The following is a 21,821-nucleotide window of genomic DNA, read 5'->3' as shown; positions in this document are numbered from 1 at the left end:
GCATATTACCATTCATGAGGGCACCAAACAGTGCACCTGGAGTGCTTTATTTATCTGCACTTTCTCCTAGGTATTTCTATTTATTTCTGTCATGCTTTTCAAATAAACAAAGAACATGCAATTTTTCTGGAAAAGAATAAATGAAAACGTGTTTAAGATACAAGGAGATTAACATTTAGCTAGACTGATGGACTAAACACTAGGACAAGTAGTGCAGCTTGGCACCATAAAGGCCAAAGCCTCCTGTAAAACAAGTAAAACTAATGGTAACAAAATTAGTAAGATTAAAAAAAAAAACTGCTGGAGGTCATGAAAACTGAACTATCCTGGCTCAAAGGGAGGTTCCATCTGCTGCAGGAACCTCTACATGCTGCAGAGCAATGCTATGGTTCTCCTCAGAAGTTCATACACTAGTGCAACAGAGGCAGCATTTCCACCATTTTTTATAATAAAATAAGCATATGCCCTGGGAGAGCTGTTCAGAGGTTTGAATATTTATCAGTATATAAACTGATCTTTGCATGGTGACAGCAATTATAAAATGTTATGGCCAGCACTCTCCACAAGAGATGATTGAATAAACTTCATGTCTGGATCTGGCAGAGTGTGTGACTATAGGGCTTTGCAATGATTCTGGTAACCAGCTTGTCTCAGTTCACCCCTGAACAGTCAGATCTGGAAGATGGAAAGCTGAAAACAGCTAGAGATAATACCCTGGGAAAGAAAACCAAAATAAAATGGCCAGAAGGATTCAGGGAACAGTGAGAACAGAAGACACACAGATGTCTCTTGCCTCCTAATACTTAAAACCTCAACTGATTTCAGTTCCTTAATCTGTTCTATTTTGCCTGTCTAGTATCTGCCAATGACTCTATTAACTTTTTTAAAGCTGTTTAAAAACATTTTTTTAAAAGCTGTTCATTTTTTTAACCTGACCTCTTCCCTTCACAACAACCCTCAGCAAAATCTCATTGGCCCTCCACTCAATGCACAAATAACAGCATAATTGTGTTTGTTTTGAACCTGGGCTTTAATCTGATGCCTACCAACCTCTTGAATCAAAAAAGAGTAACAAATGCCAACTAACTCTTTCTCTGACATCCCAGATTTCACAGAACTTTCTCATCTAAACTCCAAGTTGTATCTTTTCTAAGCTTCCAATGCACAGAAGCCATCCCACAATTCAGTTGATAGCAAACTCTCAGTGTTCCATAGTTCTCATTGCCTCATCCCAAACAGGGCACATCACAGCCATACATAGTCTTCAATACTTGTTTAAGTTCTGGACTTATACTGTGGTAGCATGATGGTCATCTCTGCTTTGTTCTCTGTTCCTTTCCTAACAATTACTGATGTTCCCTTTATTTTTTTGGCTCCTTCTGAACACTATCTACCTATTGTAATCCTCAGAGCTCAGCCCTGAGCAGTAACATCCAGTACAGAGCCCATCCTCTCAAGTGTAGAGGTCAGACTGTTTTTCCTCATGTGCATCACTCAGTATCTATATCAACACTGAAATTCACTTGTAATACTATTTATGTTTGTGTAGGAGTATATTGAATGGCATACATCACAATGTCTGCAGAAGCAAGGCCAAGGACCAACTGGAAAAACAGAAAAAGAAAATAGCCCGAATTCTCATTCACTACCCAGACCTTATTCACTGAGGGATCAGGTCAGCACTATGCCATGAACTTGATAGAAGCACAGTGTTTTTTTAAAAAAAAAACCCACATAGTTATGATAACACATATAAAGGGAAGTAAATAAATACTAGTTGAATTACCCAGATTTGAGCTGTGTGACTCCTGTAACTTTAATTCTATCTCTACCACGATTGATTCCATCAAGTTACCATACGGGTGATTCAGCTGTCTAAGCTGTGTTTTGTAGCTTTGAATTTTTGTTTTAATCACAAAATCTTGCTCAGTTTTCCTGAGATTCCTCACCACACACTTGTCTTGTCAGATTTGCTGCAGAACCTTCTTACTGTTTTTTTACATCACTCAAGAGAACGACCTTTGTATGCAGAACTAACTTAAAGAGCAACAGAAAAAGTACTTAAGAATATTAGGAATGTTTGTTTTTTCTTTTTTCAATATCTTCAGGCTTTGATATTCATTCAGTTGACTACACACTTGTAGACTTCATATTCTCTCATAATTGAATACTACAAATATTGAAAAGCTGTGCTTTTAACAACAAAAAATCAGTAATTTTTAATTGAATTTGTCCTAGAGGAAAGAAAGTATTTTTTGTTCTTACTGTGTTTTTTAAACAATTTGTAAACACACTGGAATTATTTCGTACAGCAAAATGTGTCTTCCATTAATAGGTTGAACTAGAAATATTGAAGACAGGACATGACTTCAGCTAATACAAAATGAACTAAAGACATGTAGTGATAAATGTAATTCTGATTTATGTCAGCAAGAAAAGTTGTAATTGGTTTATACCATGATAGTTCAAAATCTCACTGAATGGTTTTACAACAACTTAGTGCCCACAAAACAAAGACACGAAGTTCACATAATTTTCTTGAAAGTATGTGGTATAATATGCAGTTCTTTTTTTGTTAGGTTTCATATTTTGTTCTAAAATATATTTCTGAATTTATTCTCATCCATTCTTTCTTTCAAGCAGACACGACTATGGTCTCTGGCAAATCAAAAGGAGAGGGTGTTTAATATATAAACAGCTTAAAAGATGGCTTTACTCTCTGGAGACATGAATTTATTTATTGTACAAAATTTCAGACTGCCAAAGCAGGAAACGAAATAGGGTGGATGTACCTGAACAGTTTTGACATTTTTAATATTTTTTATATTCTAGTCATTCTGTGGGTCAATTTCACTTGCTTTTAAATGAGTGGCATCACCTTTTGAGACCTAGGAATTTTATTATTAGAGATAACAGAAAAGATATCTCCTGTTTAGCACATTTCTCTTACCTGTTGGGCTCCCATGCCCTGCTGCAGCTGTAGCAATAGCAAAAGCAGAAGCAGGAGAAACTGAACAGTGGCTGTTGTCAGCAGCTTGTACTGTGAAGGGAACAGACAGAGAAAAGTTAACAGCCTTTACATACTTTTCATATTTTTCAAGTTAAGCAACAAAAATAATTAAAATGTTCACTAATGTTTATACAATATGAACATTTTATGTTTTCATTACTAGAGGACTTAATATTAAGGGAAATAAAAATACTGTGATCATATCTGTGATTCGAGTTTTAAGTCCAGGTCAGTACGATTAATGTTGCTATGGAACAGAAGTCAAGATAAAACAGAATGAGTAACCAAACAGAAAGAGAAAAAAGAAAAAAAAGGTAAGAAACAATGATGTGGAAAATTAGCATAAACAAGAAAAGATCATGTCAGAGAACTAAGCATATTAACCAACTTCTGATCATGAGATTCACACATCATGCCAGATCACTGCCTAGGATTAGTACAGTTTTGCAAAGTCTCTAAATCTGAAAGACATGGATTTGAAGGGCGAACCACTCAGTGGGTCAGGAGTTGGCTGGACAGTAAAGAGGAATGGTCAACAGCTTGATGTCCAAGTGGGGACCAGTGATGAGTGACTTTCCTCAAGGGTTGGTACTGGTGCTGTCTAACACGGAGACAGGGACAGCAGGACCAAGTGCACCCTCAGCAATTTTGCTGACAACACAAAACTAGAGGGAAGCGAGGCCATCCAGAGGGACCTTGATAGGTTTGAGAGATGGGCTCATGCAAACATCATCAGTTTCAACAAGGCCAAGTGCAAGGTTGTGCATCTGGGCTGGGGCAATCTCAAGCACAAACCCAGGCTGGGTAGAGAATGGATTGAGAACAGCCTTATGGAGAAGGACTTGGGTGTGCTGGGTGATGAGAAGCTCAGCATGAACTGACAATGTGCACTTGCAGTGCAGAAAGCCAACTGTGTTCTGGGCTGCATCTAAAGAAGTGTGGCCAGCAGGTCAAGGGAGGGGATTCTCCCCTTCTGCTCGTCTCTCTTGAGATTCCACCTGGACTGTCCAGTTCTGGAATACCCAACACAGAAAGGACACAGAGGTCTTAGAGTGAGTCCAAAGGAAGGACACAAAGATGATCAGAAGGTTGGAGCACCTCCCCTAGGGACACAGGCTGAGAACTGGGGTAGTTCAGCCTAGAGAAGAGAAGGCTCCAGGGAGACATTGTAGCAGCTTTTCAATACCTGAAGGGGACCTACAGAAAACCTGGGGAGGAACTGCTTACAAGCTGTCCTGGTTTGGGCCAAGATAAAGGTGATTTTCTGTCCTGTACTTTTGCTTTTAGCGAAGTCTCTTGTAAGTAGTTGCACTTAATGAAATTAACAGCAAGTTTCTCAGCCAGTGTCTGCCTCTAGGACTGATAACACTTGATGTTTATAGTTACTGCTAGAGACTGGTATGCAGAGCCAAGGACACTGCTCAGCTCTGAGGAAAACTTTTACCCTCCAGAAGGAAGCAAGAGGTCCCACCTGAGCCCTCCTTTGGGGAGGAACAGACAAGATAGATGCCAGAATTGACCAAACAGAGTATTCCATCCCATACACGTCATACTCAGTATAAATTTGAGGGATCATGAGAGCCAAGCCTTTATGAGAGCCAAGGCTTCAGGCTTCCAGCTTCAGGCTGCCTGCCCTTCATGCCTTTTCCTGCTTCCCTTCCTTCACCCGGAATCTGGAAGGATTCCGTCCGTTCGTCTGCCTGTGGTCCTGATCCGTGCCAGCCCATATCTGTGTGTTCCTGCCTCCAGTTCCCGACTGCTCCCGACTCCAGGAGTCCAGCCTGGACTTTCCCAGGGCTGCCCTGCAGCCTCGGTGGTGACGTGAGAGTTATTGGGAGAGATGGGGGGAGGAATGTCGTTTCCATTTTCCTGTATATTTGTATATATTTAGTAATTTTTCCTATTTATCACTACTGTTTCATTAAAGCTGTGTAGTTTAGTTTCCAACCCATCAGTCTCTCTCCCTTATTCTCTCTCATTTTTTTATCAGGGAGGAGAGAGAGATTAATAGAGAGCATCTGTTACTCGGTTTAATTGCCAGGTCAGTATTAAACCGTGACACAAGGGCATGGTAGTGACAGCACAAAGGGGAATGGCTTTTAACTGGAAGAGGGGAGGTTTAGGTTAGACATTAGGAAGAAATAAGGGCAGTGAGACACTGGAACAGGTTGCCCAGGGAAGTTGTGGATTCCTCATCCCTGCAAGTGTGCAGGACCAGGCTGGATGGAACCTCCAGCAACCTGGTCTGGTGGGTCAGGTGTCCCTGCCCATGCAGGCGGATTGGAAAGGTACCTTCCAACTGAAATAACTCCATCATTCTATCATTCTATAATTCCCCAGTGTTATAGAGAATGTTATGAACACCGCTTCAGAGCAGCACTCTGGTACTATGGCACTTGACCTCAGTTTCCAGTTCCCAGATCCTCCCATTTCACTATTAACATGCCCTGTAACTGAAGATTTCTATTGGTTTAAAACTAAAGTACCTCAGCAACTTATTAACAGTTGAGAACTCTCTGCTTGGTCTTTTTTTTTAATCATAGCCATGAAATAACTACCTAGAAATCCAGCTTTCATGAGATGGCGGCATTTTAAGTGTTTACGGATGTAGCTCACAGCTCTGCTAATGACTTCAAAGAGCCATGTGAGAGCTATTTGAGGAACTTCATCTCCCACTTTTCCTCTTCAATTGTGGAGTTTATTCAGATTTTGGAACAAATAACGTGACACCATCTGTAAATGCTCAGTGTTATACAAAGAAGCAGACATAGTCACTCCCCATTGACAATAATGGGTGTTATGTAGTTCGTGACTACATATGGTGACCAAAATATGTCCCCTTACTAGCTGAAAATAATCTGTCAGAGTCTCAAGAGTTCTGTGAGAACAGAACTGATTCAGTATTAGTCTTCAACCTGGGCACAGCCTGCTTGAGCTGTTTAAGAACACTTCATCAAAGTCCCAATATGCTTCCAAGTTTCTCTTGTTATTACTGTACACATCAACCAGAGTAATTTGCATTCTAATGGCTTTTTTTTTAATACTCCCAAAATTAGGAAAAATGCAAGGAAACCCACATTATTCAAACATTATTAATTTCTAATACCGTGCAGTGGTTACACTATTTAAACTCTTCAGTGTGAATGACAGAGACAATAAATATCAGGTTCTTACCCCCTGGCTGACGATAGCGGAGGTGCCGTGGAGTTGAAGGGGATCTGCATGGGGAAAGCTCTGTAGTATCCACTGTTGAGCTGCTTTCAGGAATAGTACGGTCCACTGACACAGAATCAAGAACTACTGCTTTAAAAGAGAGTAAATGTTAGTACTGGGATGATCTTTCACAAGCTACAACTCTTTGATGTATAATGATATATGATATGATATGATACAACGCCATACATTATGCTATGCTACATTATAAATATGTAACAACTTATATTTATGACCAAGCTGCCAGTTTTAAAAATAGATGTGGTAAGACTGCACTTTAAGTCATCAGAAAATGCAGTGAAATGCATATGTAATAGGGATGCTTGAACTCACAGGTTTTATAAGAGATAGGAAAAATAATCAACGACTATGTGTAATTGAAAGCTTCCACATAAAGTGGCTAAAATGTAATGGATAGCAGGTCACCCCACAGAGCAGTTCTGGCAGAAGGATAAAAAAGGAACTGCAGAAATTCTTGTTCCAAAAGGAGGGAAAATAAGCTGGTAAAACATATCTTACATTTGACATGAATGACAGCTGTGCCTGCAGCATAAATCCTGTACATATAGAAGTATATAGAAGCAAAAACTTTTTATAACAAAAACATTTTGAAAACAAACAAAAACTTTGGACCAAGAAAGTGGACATTCCAGATTGGCTGAGAGAACAACAACTTCCATAATAATATGTGGTGGGGAACAGAATGTGCACGGCTACACTGGATTTAGAGCAAGCCAGAGTAGTTTTGGAAATCTGACAGTAGCAGAGCAACAATGTCAGCTGTAATGGGTTGGTGGCTCCTGATGAAGCAGGACTGGTCTCAGAAACAAAGAATCCCATTGAGTCTGATAGAAAACATGAAGATTAGCATTTTGTAGTTCTTTTATTACCCTATTCCATGGTCCTTGTAGGATTTCTTGTTAAACTTCCTCCTCTTCCTCAACATGCCATTTGCTGCCATGTAACTAAAGGACTTTCCCCCACAGAATGGAGCTACCTAGCTGCAAATTCCTCCAAGCTGAGTGTGAACTGTTCAGCAGGAGATCCCCAAAGGGACTGGAGACACTGCACAGAAATTTAGCATTTATATGAGGTTCTTGCCATTTAAGAATGTTCCTCAAGACACCCAGATGATAGCTCCAGCACTGACAGACTAGAACGCAAAATATGAATTACCTCAGCAACACTGCCTAGTACTACCACTAAACCAGAACAACCCACTCTTACTAGTTTACTTACAGAGTATATAAAAATCCTAAAAACTGTTAATCCTAAAACTGCACTTACCTGTGTACAATAAATTTTAATGTGTGGCCTATTCTTTGGAACACACATTGATTTGCATATGATTGCACTAGTGCACAGGAAGAATTTGTTCAACTCTACAGAGTAAATACTGTATTTTATACATAGAAATCTTGTTATGCTATTAATTTAAAAACATCCTGCCTAAAGAAATATAATGATTAAGTATAATAGCTTCTAATAGTATATAATAATCAGCTTGTACGAAAGCACAAAGTATGAAAGCACAAATAGACTCCTATAATGCTCATGTGGCTAACTTGCCTGGTTTTTTGTCAATATTTTGTCAAATAATAAACTACAACCTGTGAAAACAATCCCTCTGCTTAATATAGAATCAAATTTCTTACCAGTACACATATTCCAATTCATCCAATTCAGCCGACATAAGATTTCAACACTGTATTTCTTAGTTTGTGTTTGGTAATTTTTTCTTCTTTCCTCTTGGGTTATATCAATTTTCATTGTTACATTACTTGCAATAAAATTGAGCTACAATTTTTCACACTTACAGTCCAAATTCTTCAGAATGTCAGATAATTTCTAAATGTGAATTTTAGGAATGTCAATTCTAAAAAATTTTCCTCATTTCTGTTTAATTTTAAAATATAAAAAATTACTATATACTTCTCATCCAGGAAGACCATCCCCAAAGACCAAAAAGAAAAAAGCACACACTTGTGAAGCCTATGAGATCAAAGCTACTTTCTTGCTTTGCTATCTATATGTATAATGACCCCACTCCACATGTTCATAGTGAGGTTTATATCAACTAACCTCAGCCTTCTAGAAGTGGTAGCTATTTCAAGGTTCCTTACACAAACCACTGAGGAAAACAGGCTCTTGCACAGGAGCAATTAATTGATTCAATCTAGACATTCATAGAATCACAGAATTATAGAATGGTTTGGGTTGGAAGGGACCTTAAAGATCATCCAGTTCCAACCCCCTGCATGGGCAGGGACACCTCCCACCATACCATGTTGTTGAAGGCTCCATCCAGCCTGGCCCTGAACACTTAAAGGGATGAGGAATCCACAACTTCCCTGGGCAACCTGTTCCAGTGTCTCACCACCCTCACAGTGGGTAATTTCTTCCTAATGTCTAACCTAACCCTCCCCTCTTCCAGTTAAAAGCCATTCCCCTTTGTGCTGTCACTACCATGCCCTTGTAAGCAGTCCCTCCCCAGATTTTCTGTAGGTCCCCTTCAGGTACTGGAAAGCTGCTATGATGTCCCCCAAAAGTCTTCTCCTTAGGTGTAACAACCCCAATTCTCTACATCTGCCACTACAGAAGAGGTGCTCCAGCCCTCATTATATCCATGCCTCTCCTCTGGACTCACTCCATCAGCTCCATGTCCCTGCTGTGTTGAGGGCTACAGAACTGGGCATGGTGCCCCAGGTGGGGTCTCATGAGAGTGGAATGAGAACAGCCCTGAGGAGAAGGGCTTGAGGGTGTTGGTTGATGAAAAGCTCAATGTGAGCTGCTGAAAGCCAAGTGGGGGCTGCAATGAAAGAAGCATGGCCAGAAAGTCAAAGGAGGTGAATCTCCCCTTGAGGAACAACTGCTCTGCAGCAATCTGGTAAAAGTCAAGCCTTACCTTAGAGACTACCCTATTTATCAAAGGTAACATTCAGTGTTTAGTGAATACCTCTTCGAATGCTTCTCCTCAGCTTGTTACAGAGGTCAACACGAGGGTTCTCCAAGCTTTCCTCTATGGAGCCAGGGCTTTGCTCAGGAGAGGAGAGCCCTCTGCTAAGGTCCAGTGGTACTTTGCTACCTGTTGGTGGTGGGGAGGTAGCTGGGCTGTAGGACGAGGTAGGACTGCTTGCCACAGACGAAGCAGAGAGGTCAAGGGCACCAATCCTGGAATTGAGTGGTGAGGTCAGTGAGAGTTTTCGTGTTCTGACAGGTGAAGAAGTTCTGGAGAGTGACAGTGGAGGAGGAGAAGAAAACTTGCGGCAGAGATGTGGTGACTTCCCATCACCCAGGTATTCTCCTCTGTTGTTTTGACTGGTAGCAAAGAACAACTCCAAAGACCTGAGAGCAAGAAACAAAGAGAAGCAACAGATTATAACAAATACACAATAGATTTAAGTGAAAACACAAATAAATTCTATGCAAACTTTTGTGGCACTGCATAATTAGTCCTCAAAGCCTGGGCAGGAAAAAAGACAGAATTACACAACATCTTATGCACTACTAAAAAAAGTAAGAGCTTTCCTTTTAGGCTATACAACAGAAAATCGTGGCTAAAGAAGCCTAACAAGATTAGCCATGCTAATTCCTTAGTGAACCTATGGTAAAAGGGAAAAACCCCAAATCTCACCTGACAGGAATGGATGTGAAGGGCCGTCTGTATATGTCTGAAAGCTTCTCCAGCACGACAGCTGCTGTAGTAAATATGCGGTAAGTGTGTAGGAAAGTATTCAGGAAATCAATACTTAAAAATCTCAGGTCTGTCAGCCGCTCCAGAAGGCGGTCGACACTCGCGTAACGTATCTGGGGTACTTTGCAGGAATTCAGTGTTTTGCTGAAGCAGATATCAATGTCATCTCTATGAAGACGAGCATCAGATCTACACATAAAAAATATAAATAAATTAAAAAAAAAAATAGATTTAGAACATTTTACCAAAGAGGAACAGAGATTACGGTACAGTAGTGGTATCACTTTAGCTGCTCCTGTCAACACAGAAGCTGAAAATATATATGGCTTTTTTGTATTCATAAACACAAGAAAACTCAACTTCTGTTGATACCTGTTTCCATTCAGTTAAACTATATGCCACAACAAAGGGGATTTAAATTTTATAATTTATTTTTGGCAAATAACTACGTTTCAAAGACTAAAAAGCCATTAATGATACTTATGTGTCTGAAATGAAAGAGGAGGCAGAATTGTTCCTTCTTGACTCCTTCAGGCTTTTGTGGCCTGTAGTCCAGTATTACTTGAGGCTCACTACAGACCAAAAGTGCACTGATGGCTATTTTTGTCTGCTAGGATCTAGTTTTATCTAAAGTAAACCCTACCAAAAGACTGGAAAATTAACCCCTTAGGTAAGCCTAAGACTCACTTGTAAGGTAGTATCTGACCTCAGGTTCCAAGAATTATATTTTTTTTTCCTTAATTTCAAAGAAGAAGCCATGGAGAGATTTTGTTTCAGTGAAAAAAAAAAAATCAACAAACTTTTGTTTTGACACCAAAACAAAAATCATTCATTCACCTAGCCCCACACATGATGGATTTTTTCCAAATTCAGTTTTGCTTAAGTGTGTCTAGTTGAAGTCTTAGTTTCTAAAAAAATGACATGGATACTAAATAAAGTATCTTTCAATACTGCCTGATCTTTTTGTTAAACAGGACTGGATTGTCTTAGGAGTACAGCATCAAGATATTCCACACGCTTCTACACTGCATTGCATAAAAGAAACAACAAAAAAATGTTTTTCTAAAGCCGGATCCTCAGAAAAGCAATATTTTCATTCTTCCAAAGACATCTGACTTTAAAAGTCAATCTGTGCTAAAAATCAGATCAGTAAAATCTCAGAAAGTCAACATTAAGTTTGTGTCTGTTAAATTCCCATATATTACTTAGAATTGTTTTCTTTCTCTTGACATTGGGATTAAGACCATGCTGTACTCTACAATTTCAAAATATTCAATGTTTTGGACAATAAAATGCCTTCTTTCCAGGAATTAAACATATGACCACTAACAGTGTATCCATAGATATTATCTCTTTTTCATTTGTAAACAAATACAGAGAGAGGAGAGACAACAACTACAAAAGAGGCATTTGAGAACCATGAGAGGGAGAGACTGTTTAGTGACAGAAATATTTATAAATAATTATATTTCTATACCTATATTCTATTCCTTAATATTTATACTGGATAACAGTTGGTAAGAGTCATGATCTGTAGAGTATCCAAGAGGTAGAACTGGGTTAGAAATCTAGAATAATTTTTCTGAAAATCACTCTCTAGAAATAAGAACTACTTAAAACAATAAATGACTGAAAGAATCAAGGGTGAAGGAAGAACATTTATAAATAATTACGTTACTTTGCTGTGATCAGTTAAAATTTTCTAAGAAAAATATTTTTTTTCTCAGAAATAAGGGAAACAAAGAATAGAAAAATTTTGGCTTATACACCAAAATGATACTTATCTGCAGGCATTTAAATTTCAAATACATTTAAAAATATATCCATTAAAACTATGAGTGTTAAGACAGTGAAAAGCTAATAGAGAATGAAACTTTACAAATTATAGAGAAATCTGAGCTCTGATCTTATACAGTCCAATAATGTGAATTAGGCCTACCATTTTGAGTCATCCCTGCCCTAAACTCTACCATTTAGAATGCTTGAGTTGTAGAATGGTTCAGACTTGGAAGGGACCTTAAAGATCACCCAATTCCAATCCCCCTGTCATAGACAGGGACACCTCCCACTACACCAGATTCCTTGAAGCCCCATCCAATCTTGCCTTAAACAGTTCTAGAGAGAGATTTTAAAAGATTTGTGTTGCAGTGCAGAATTAATTTCAATCAACAAAAATGGTGGGGAAAAAAATTAATTGAAATGGTGTATTTTCCAAATACAATGTATATTGAAAAGAACCCAGCAAGCTCTTTTGTTCACTGTGAAAAATCTGCACTTACTTGATCATATGTGGCACTGTGACTTTGGAGTTTTCTTCAAACACTATTGTCATTAAACCATTGCACCTTATATTATCAATGCACTGTGAAAAACATTGAAAACAGTCAAAATTAAAGCACACAGTAAGGAGACTTACTTTCACACTTTTTTCCCCACATGATTAAATATTTTTATCTGGAAGTGAACATTCTGTTGAATTTCCTCTGAAAGTGAACAAAATTAAGCATCCCTAGCATTCCTGAATGAATGCTAAGCTTGAGGAGTCAGTACTGCAGGAAGCTTCAAATGCTTTGCACACAGACCAATACACTAATACTTTAACCTTTGCACCATGCAAAAAAGGCCCAAAAGAAATAGAAACAGTTTCTAGAAAGACACTTGTTAACACAAAGAAAAGTGGGGCTGTCATTGTGAAACACAGCTACGAAGATGCTGCTCAAGGAGTTTCTTGAAAGCTCATGGATAAATGTTTTGGGCTGGGTTTTAGAAGCTGGAAAGACACTTCAGGGTATGGCTGCAGCACATATTGCTTTAGAAATTACAGGCTGTCCTGTGGCCAGCAAAAGTCTACAAATGAGTGCTGCAAAAACTGTTCTTCAAGCTCAGTGCTGGTAGTGCAAAGGGATAGCACAAAGCCATTTATTTGCACATCACTATCTTCTTGTTTGTCCTTCTGCCTAGTTACAGTAACACAGCACCACAAGCCTTAATCTTGGATTCAGTTTGCCATGGATCAGGCTTATGCAGTCTGCAGCAAGTACCTGCTTCCCAACACTACAGAACTCAGCTCTTTGAAATATTTTGTAATTTTATTCATGGAGAAGATACATGCATACATAAAACACTGTTTCTGTACCTCAGACAAAATGAATTTCCAAAATTATCATCTGCATTATCCTTGATTTCAAGAATAAAAACAGTCTGACAGCTTTGGAACATCTCAGAAAATAATGACTGATGTTAGATTGGTCAAACAAGATAACCAGAGGTATTTTTGAAGGTTTAAAATATATCTGAGTAGCTATACTTTTAAAATATGGTCTACTCTTTAAATTCAAGTACTTAAGATTATTTGAAAAGTTGAGTTGTAACAAATAACATTATGATTTTATCAAATAATTACCTAAAAGCACTGAGAAAACCACACCTAACAAAACTAAGTAATTTCCCCCATGTGAATTTTAAATGTTGCAAAGCCCTTAGTACCAATCATAAAACTGCCTGATGCAATTCAGCACTGCTATCCTCAGTGTGCACAAGCCTGGCATTTATCACCTCCCTGATAGATACTATCATTCTAGCTGAGCAATGAGTGTAACGGGGTTGTAGGGCTGAAGGACAACAAGCTCAAACTAGAAGAGGGGAGGCTTCCTTAGCATCAACAAAATCCACACATTTTTCACAAGTGCATGGTTTGTATGAAAGGAATATAAATTCAAGAAGTCTCATAGGAACACACAGATAAATCTGACTTATATGTCTTATGCACATGTAGTTTAATGAGAAGCAGTAATTCAGACAGCAAGACTAATGCTGTGAGGGAACAGTAACTACTTGTACACTTCTTTTACTTTAAAACAGAAGAACACATATTTGCTTTAAAAAATTACTTTTTAAATACCCTTTTTGTCAGTATAGTTCCTATGTTCTCCTTGAAGACTGTAGCCAGGTTTAGAAAGCAAAAAGTTTCTGGGCAAGAAAGGTTTTTGCTTGCAATGGGCTCAGTCAGAAACTCAGTCTGGTTTTCAGGAGACCAGTGGTCATGACTGTTTATAAGTTCTCATGCATTATCTAAATTTTCACCCCAAACCTTCTCTCTCCAGCAGAAGGTGGAGAGAGCTTCTTGTGTTATTTTATTCTTTCTTCCTCTCCAGATGTAGTCTAAGCACTAAATTAATTGCCTTGGTCGATCTTTGTAAACAACAGCATCAATTCATGCCCAAAATGTCTCTGCAGTCTCCACAGCATCTTGTGCCTCTTCTCACTCTCTTAAGCTGCTGTCTATCCCCTCAGCATCTCTTGCTTCCCTTCCCTTGAAGAGCTGGAGATGTTTTTCAGTCTCTCAGTGCTAATAGATCTCATTTTTCTCAAGCTTTCACTGACAAGCTTCAGTTAATATTTGACCCCTTAACTCTTCTACTCATTATCATGATAACTCATCTACAGATGCTGCCAGCAACAGAAGCATCTTTAGAAAGCTATCAAATTCAGCACTGGTACTTGTTCAATCAACTTTTTCTCTTGAAGTTACAGAGGATAGGACTCAAATTCAGAACTGTGAAAGAACTATGTACCCGCTGGTTGCATGAATAAACAAAATAACAACAACCTAATTCAGATCTGGTTAGTTGATAGTTCAGATTTATCACAGTACATTCACTTAATTCAACTTGTTTCCCCAAGTATCTTCTGATAAAAATTCATCTACTACTTTTTTTAGACAAAAGCACTAAAAAATCCCAAATCTTTCTTTTTTGTATACAGAGTAAGAATGCTTAGCAATTATGTATAATGGTTTCCTAGTATTCTTTTTGGTGGAAGATGGAGTATATATAATTTTTCTCATTGAATAGGATATGATTATTGATGTGATATGGTATCATTCACTCTCAGGACTCTCAGGAATATTTTGATCTGTATGATGGTTATGAACAAACAAGCACTATCCTCCTTAAATCAAAATATGTATCTGGATGGGCTGTCAGACATAAAAATTACTACCATTAGTATTATGTTTTTCAACTGATGGTTATGGGTATTTATATACCATCTGTGTCACTGAGAAACACATTTCACTGATCACTCAAATGCAAAGACAAAATTTTAAAGAAAACACTTTACACCAGTGTTTTTTTCATATGTATCACACCAAATCAGCCCTCAAGAAATCAACACTCCTCTTTTGGATTAGTTTTCAGAAATACAAAACAAAATAAGTTTCCATACAAAGAAGATGAGGAATGCATTAAGCTACCTGACTTATATCACTTGTCCATGCAGCTTTCTCCTGTCGTGATGGGGCTAAAAGGACAATAGTAAAAGGAGGACCATCTGCAGGTTCAACTACAAGCTTGAAATCAAGGTGTCCAAACACTTGTCCAGAACCTTTTGCTTTACAACCAGAGGGAGAAAACAAAATAAAAATGAGAGACTTCACACTATAAGACAAAGAAAATAATGGCTTGATTTAAAATGGGAGTTAATTTAAAACTTTTATCTGACAAAAAGCAAATCCAACTGAGGATTCAAAACTGATATTTTTTTTCCACATACACAGAAGGCAAGCATGCGATGGTGCAGTAGCTATACATTACTTTTTAAAATACCAAATAAGGCTAATGTTCTTTCTAGCACTTCTACACTTATATACTCTGCAAACTAATAAAATTAATGACTTTCACAGTTCACATGCAGAATTTTCCTAAAACTGCAGGATGGCAGCCAAAAGGAGTAACAATAAAATCAGCTTGGGAATGCGTTCTGTTGTATCATTTGAGAAAGCTTTCAGCCAACGTTTGTAGGCTGTCCAAGACAAAAACTTTCCACTAATTCTGCCAAGTCACTCAACCCCCATGTATTTGAGAAACCAAAGTATCTGCTTCTTCTTTCAAGACATCCTTTGACAATAGTCAGCAACACATTCCTTCAGCCAGCCCACTTGAAAATCTTTTCTAGGATATCAACAGCAAGAACAAACAACAAAACAAAACAACGCCAAGGTCAGCATGCCCATTATTAAAACATCTGTTTTAGTTAAAAGCTGTATTCTTTTAGTTTCATGAAAATGGAGAACACAAAAAATGCTCATGAAAAATAAACAAAGGGTACCAATTTTAAGAAACTTGAAAGTGCACTTACTATAAACTGCTGAGTTTAACTTACAATCATCGTCACTTGTGTCTGCCTCCTCAACCAGTGTGCACTCCATTAAAGACAGAACACCTCCTGTCTATGAAAACAAAGCACATTTTTACAAATTTTGACATTTCTTCCCACTTGTCATTATAGTTATTTTTAAACTTTGATTTATCTTACTCTAAGATTTTACATTACAGAGAGCTCTTAGAAAGATACATGAATTTCATGATACACATTTTTCCTCAGGGACTAAACTCAGAGAGATTAAATATAGCATCTTTCTTAATCAAACAAATCAATAATACAATCATAGTACAAAATATCTTTCATCCTATGATTTATCTTGAATACTTGTTCACAGGTTTCAAAAAAGGTAACTAGAATTTTATGTTCTCCTTAATTTAAAGTGAACATACATAAGATTTTTTTAAAGGTTCAGTTGTACTCTTTTTACTTTGCAAAATACTTGGACTATTTAAGAGATGCAAAGTGAGAAAGCATACAAATAATCGTAATGATCCCTCAGAGACATCTTTGTCAAATTAAACTCTATTCAACATAGTCCACTCTGCAAACTACTCTTCATTTGCAAGTGAACACAAAAACATGATTCTCAACAAATACAACCAGACTGTTCTTAGAACAGCTTTCAGTTTAAGAAAATATGTTGTTAAGGAAAACAGAATAGACTTTCAAAATCAGTTTGTTAGAAAATATTCTGGAAAATATTCTTTGATAATTCCACGGGATTGTAATCACTGATTTATGCACTGAAAGTTGACTTACATTTAATGTTAGCTTAAACAAACAGGCATTACAATATCTTGTTTTTAACCCTCAGTTTATTATAATTACATGGTTTTAGAAAAAAAATTTTAGTTAGGAAGAACTTTGGCTAACTTTTTTCACTAAACATGAGAAGACAACGCAGTTTGCCACTGCACATCATCTAGCCTCTGTTTATACAACACATGCATATCTCCAGTTCTAGCCATAAAATAATAAATACTGACATTCCACTGCAGCTGCACTTCCACTGGGTCAGAATGTAAAGTCTATACCTTCAGAAGATGCAGTTTTCCTCCTGAACTTCTTGTACAAATCAAAAAATGTTTTGTAAATAAGAAGCACTGCCTTTCTCCTTCTTTCTTCAAAGATAATGATCCCAGGCGCACTTTACTGAGTTTTCCCCTCTCAACTGAAGGGACTTGAATAAGGGAACCTGATAATAAAGACACAAGATTTATTGTTCTATAGTAATATTTAGTATGCAGTGTTTAAAGTGCAAATGCATTGAATATTATGATCTTAATTAATGCAATCTGCAGTTGCAGTAAGTATCAATATACATCAGCATCTATTTTAAGCATAAGTTGATGAACATTTTTTACAAAAGTTCGCTTTGATTTTTGCAATGAACAGACTCCAGCAAGTACATTCTAGATATTACATACATGGCAGGATTGGATCTTGGACAAATTCTTACACAATCTAAGCTCACAATAGTCCACTGACCAGAAAATGAACAGCAAGCTGCATTTTGACAGCAGGCACACTTACAAAAATTATATTATTTACAAACCAAAGAGGATTAAAGGTAAGGTTTCAAAGGAAAAGAGTTGGTGTATGAGTGTCTGCCTGTAAGCATGAAAGACAAAAATGAAGCACATTTCTTCTTCTTATCTTATCCCACATAATTTTCAGTGCTTTCACAGCTTATCTAAAATGTGTTACCAGTGAAACACTTCTGAACTAAATTGAACCTTGTTACATAAGTCCGAATTTGTGGTCCACAGAATTCCAGATGGGGGACAGCTTTGCTTCTCTGCCATTTCATACCTCAAAACCAGTCTCTGACCAACTTCTCCAGGTTGATATTACCATGTGTATCACTTCCAGAGTTGGATCTGGAGTTAAATTTGGAGGTGAAGTGCAATTTCTCTACATATCAAAGGGAAAGATTATATGATAGAACTTGCTTAACCACACAGGGCAGCCCAGAGGCCTCCTAATCTAATTCCCACACATCTATCCTTATTATCACCCTTACACTGTCTCCCATCTTATTTCAACATTAGCTAGCTAATTGAACTAAACCAGTAGGAGAGTAGAGAAGCAGCTCACTTAGCTCCTGACATGCCACAGTGCACAGTCAAAAAAGCACCAGTGATGATGCAAAGGAGGTAGCAGCATCAGAACAAGCATGAAGGGATGGGCATTTGCCTGCTTCTTTCAGAAAAAACAAGGTATTGGACTAGCACACCTATATCAAAACTCAAACCAGCTGCAGCATCCTGACACAATGAAAACCCAAAAGAATTAATAATCAGATGTCAGATTAGTAGTTCTTAATAATTACAAAAAAATCATGTTCAAATTTCACATACACAGTCTTAAATTAAGAAAAACAGAAACTAAGCTGAAAAAGCTACATTTTCAGACACTTATCTTCCTCTACGTATTTAGTTATACTTAAATTATTAATATATCTTAAGCCTATATGGTCTGGCAAAGAAAAGCATACACCAGTAAATCTGCTAAGGACACTCAATTCACATTTAAATCAAACGTGTAGAATGTGACTTCTGTCACTGCAACAAAACAGTAACTCTATACTCTATACTTTATACTCTATAAATTTGCAACTTTAAGTTCACTTGACTTCTTAGTAAAATGCATAAATACCTTTTGGTGGATGTATGTTTTCCCTGGACAAAACTACCTACCTGCCTCAGCGGTGAAAGACAACTTCTCTGTTTAATTTCTGCTTTGCTTTTTGGAATTATTATCTGTATAACTATGAGAATCTTACAGATACAGCTTTACAGGTAGATTTTATTGTAAATGTTACATTTTTTTCTCTTTTGTTTTTTATTCTTTTAAAATTATTTTTATTTTTACTTTATTTTTTTTATTTTAATTACCTTAGAGTAATAAATTAATAGAATAGTAAATTTCCTTTCAGTAATACCATATTCTGTTCTGCTAAAATGGACTAAAGGTATAACATTACTCTTGTACAGAGCTGAAATGTTACTGGTTAATAAGATTAGTCAAAAAAAAAAGATTTTTTTTAATGCAGAAAAGAGATACAGCATTATCTTTCTTTGATATTCAATATCTACAGAGAGAAATACATGTCCTATATATGCAGCATGGCTGACATCAAGCAAGGACCTCACGCATTCCTATCAAGCTTTTGTGATTAATGAAACTAGGCATTTGCTCACTATGTATTCTACTGGATTTCCTCTTAAGGAAAAAATGGTCATGACTGGCCACTGTACAGTTGAAATGAGCAAGTGAGGCTAATTTTAGAAGATTCATTAGTAGTACAATTTGGAAGATCAGTGTAATTTCAGGAACTTTTATCCAGGTACAGGCAGTACTTAGTTCTTCCAGACTGCTCACTCTATTACTCTTTTTCAACCTAAGAAATATAAAACCATTGTATGTTTAAAAAATAAAAAAGTAGCCTCCATGTAACTTCCTGATTTACCAGTTCAGTCTGGATTTCTGTGTTCTGGAGATCTTTTAATTTTACCACGAGGATGGTCGAACACTGGAACAGGTTACTCATTCAGAGAGGCTCTGGAGTTTACAGCCTTGGAAGCAACCAGAACCTGGTACATGGTACAAAGCAATCCTCTCAAGCTGATGCTGCTTTGAGCAGGTGAGATTGTACTGGTTAATTTCCAGAAGCCCCTTCCAATTTCCTAAGATGATATAATTGTAGTATATTTATCAGGAGAGGTAAACTCAAGAGCAGCTGATGGCAGGAACAATAAAGTTTGGAGACATCTAAAGGACCTCAAGATGCCCAGTTGTCTGGGTGTCATGCTGGATTGCTGGTTGAGACTCCTTGTGTTCCCTTTAGACCCTTCAAGTTCTTTAAGTGTCTGTGATTACGCGTAGTGTGCCAGACAGGAAAGGAGGCCTCAAGAACACTGAAGGGTACTGCACAATGTACAATGCAAAGTACTTCCAGAGATAGTCCCTATGTCCTCAATGTGTATAACTCAACAGAATAAATCCTTTCTTATAAATGTCAAGTATAAAACATAAGGCAAAGGCGTAATTAACCTTCACGAAAAAAGCCTGAACAAAGGGAAAGGCACTTCTCAGCCTTTCTAAACTGAGGTTTCCTGTATCCATCTACACCGTTCAACACAAAGAACAGAGGCTAAGTGAAATCAGAGGACATGGATATCACAGTTAAGTGTGATGTCATGTGTGAAAGGAAAATGGGCTCTATAGTACTTCATTGGCTCCACTCAAATTTCTTCACCTAGTATCACATGCGATGGATCTTCCAAAAGATAAACTGTGATACAGCTTTCTGTAACATACAGTCTTGTCTACTGTCCTTTGACTGTGTGTCCAGAAATAAATCTGAATTTAATTTACCTAAACTAAGGGTTTGACTGGGGTCTAACACTCCAACAGAAATCTCTTGCAAACTGAATACCTCAGAAAAAATCCCCAGGTTTTTACTGATCAAACACTAGGTACACAGACAAAGCAATACCAGCCAATCTTAAGGGGGAAAAAATATCCAACCAGTATATAAATACAAAATATCATCTTAATCATGAAAAAATATTATAAAATTTAAATCAATTGGATTGTACAAGTCAGTCTGGGGTAATCACTGTAATTTTCTGGCTGCAGATGCAACACAACAGCGTGATATTTTGCTCAAAGCCATATTCGCAAATCTTGAAATACCTTAGTTATAACAAATGCACTTATTGCGTGATGAAAAAATAAATTCAGTAGTGCCTGTTGTACAGATAGTCTTGGAAGTAATTACAGAAAATTTCATAGCTGGCCACATGAGTATAGAAACACTACAGAATGGATTTCAAAATATAGAGAAAGCCTGTTAGTTACCAGCTGTGTATATGGCTTTATTAAATATCAAATGTTCTGCTGAGGCTACGTTGGAAAGGTCTCATGAAAGGATGCACCTGTATTATATTCCTAACCTTTCCTAAATCCACTTAATGCATTTCAGACACATTTTTACCCATTTAACACCCTATACTACAGATCCATAGTTACTGCATGTAGACCCATGAACTTGTTTTAAAAGACCCAGAAGTAAATTATTACAGATATGTAGTTATAAAGTCTTTACAATTCCTGGTTTCACATTAAAGTAAACCTCACCAAATAAAAAGTGCAATGAGTTTGCAGTACTTGGTAAAATTGGACTTATTTTAAATGGAAAAGTTATTTTACCAGAATTTTGTGGAACCTAACAACAAATTCTACCTCTGCTATAATAAAGTCTCAATAGAGAGAGTTTCCAAAAGCACCAAGAATAGACAGAAAATAATGCAGTACAGCTCTTCCCCTCTCGTTTTTCTAACTATGGTATTAGAGGCAGTCCTAAACTCCCGGCAAAACAGAAGATATTTTCTTCCTGACTTCTTGCAGAAAGGCTTTTTTGTATCTGTCCTGCAGTTATACTAAAGGCAAAAAATGCCTCTCTCAAGAGGCAAAGTGAGAATGCTCAGGTATTATAACTATGCCTGCACTACCAATCTGAGATGCTTCCAAAGCACTGGGAAAAATGGGAATAACAGACAGCTCTTTTCTTTCCTAGCAACACTTTACCACTGACAAGCTTCAAGTTTCTCCTGGGCTTCTGCCCAAATCAGCTGGCAATACTGTGTTGACTAGCCAAGTAGCCATGGTCTCTGTGGAGCTGCAGTTAATTTCCATCCCTTTAAAGACCACAGCTCAGGCAGAATATAGTGC

At 37.5% G+C, this 21,821-nt stretch overlaps 1 protein-coding gene across 1 annotated transcript in view; it reads right to left on the bottom strand.

Moving 5' to 3' along the window:
* Positions 1-21,821, bottom strand: part of RASGRF2 (Ras protein specific guanine nucleotide releasing factor 2) — a 121,974-nt gene that overhangs the window by 40,145 nt on the left and 60,008 nt on the right. Inside the window, exons 10-17 of the mRNA XM_030467765.1 lie at positions 17,117-17,277; positions 16,080-16,146; positions 15,172-15,308; positions 12,197-12,279; positions 9,858-10,106; positions 9,180-9,568; positions 6,185-6,310; positions 2,951-3,040 (exon numbers count right to left, since the gene is read on the bottom strand). Coding sequence (XP_030323625.1) covers positions 2,951-3,040; positions 6,185-6,310; positions 9,180-9,568; positions 9,858-10,106; positions 12,197-12,279; positions 15,172-15,308; positions 16,080-16,146; positions 17,117-17,277 — 1,302 coding nt within the window. The remainder of the gene's footprint in view (positions 1-2,950; positions 3,041-6,184; positions 6,311-9,179; positions 9,569-9,857; positions 10,107-12,196; positions 12,280-15,171; positions 15,309-16,079; positions 16,147-17,116; positions 17,278-21,821) is intronic.

Source organism: Calypte anna, chromosome Z (assembly GCF_003957555.1).
Source record: "Calypte anna isolate BGI_N300 chromosome Z, bCalAnn1_v1.p, whole genome shotgun sequence".
Classification (NCBI taxonomy): Eukaryota; Metazoa; Chordata; class Aves; order Apodiformes; family Trochilidae; genus Calypte; species Calypte anna.
Note: the sequence above shows the minus strand (reverse complement) of the source record. Positions and strands in the feature narration are given on the sequence as shown.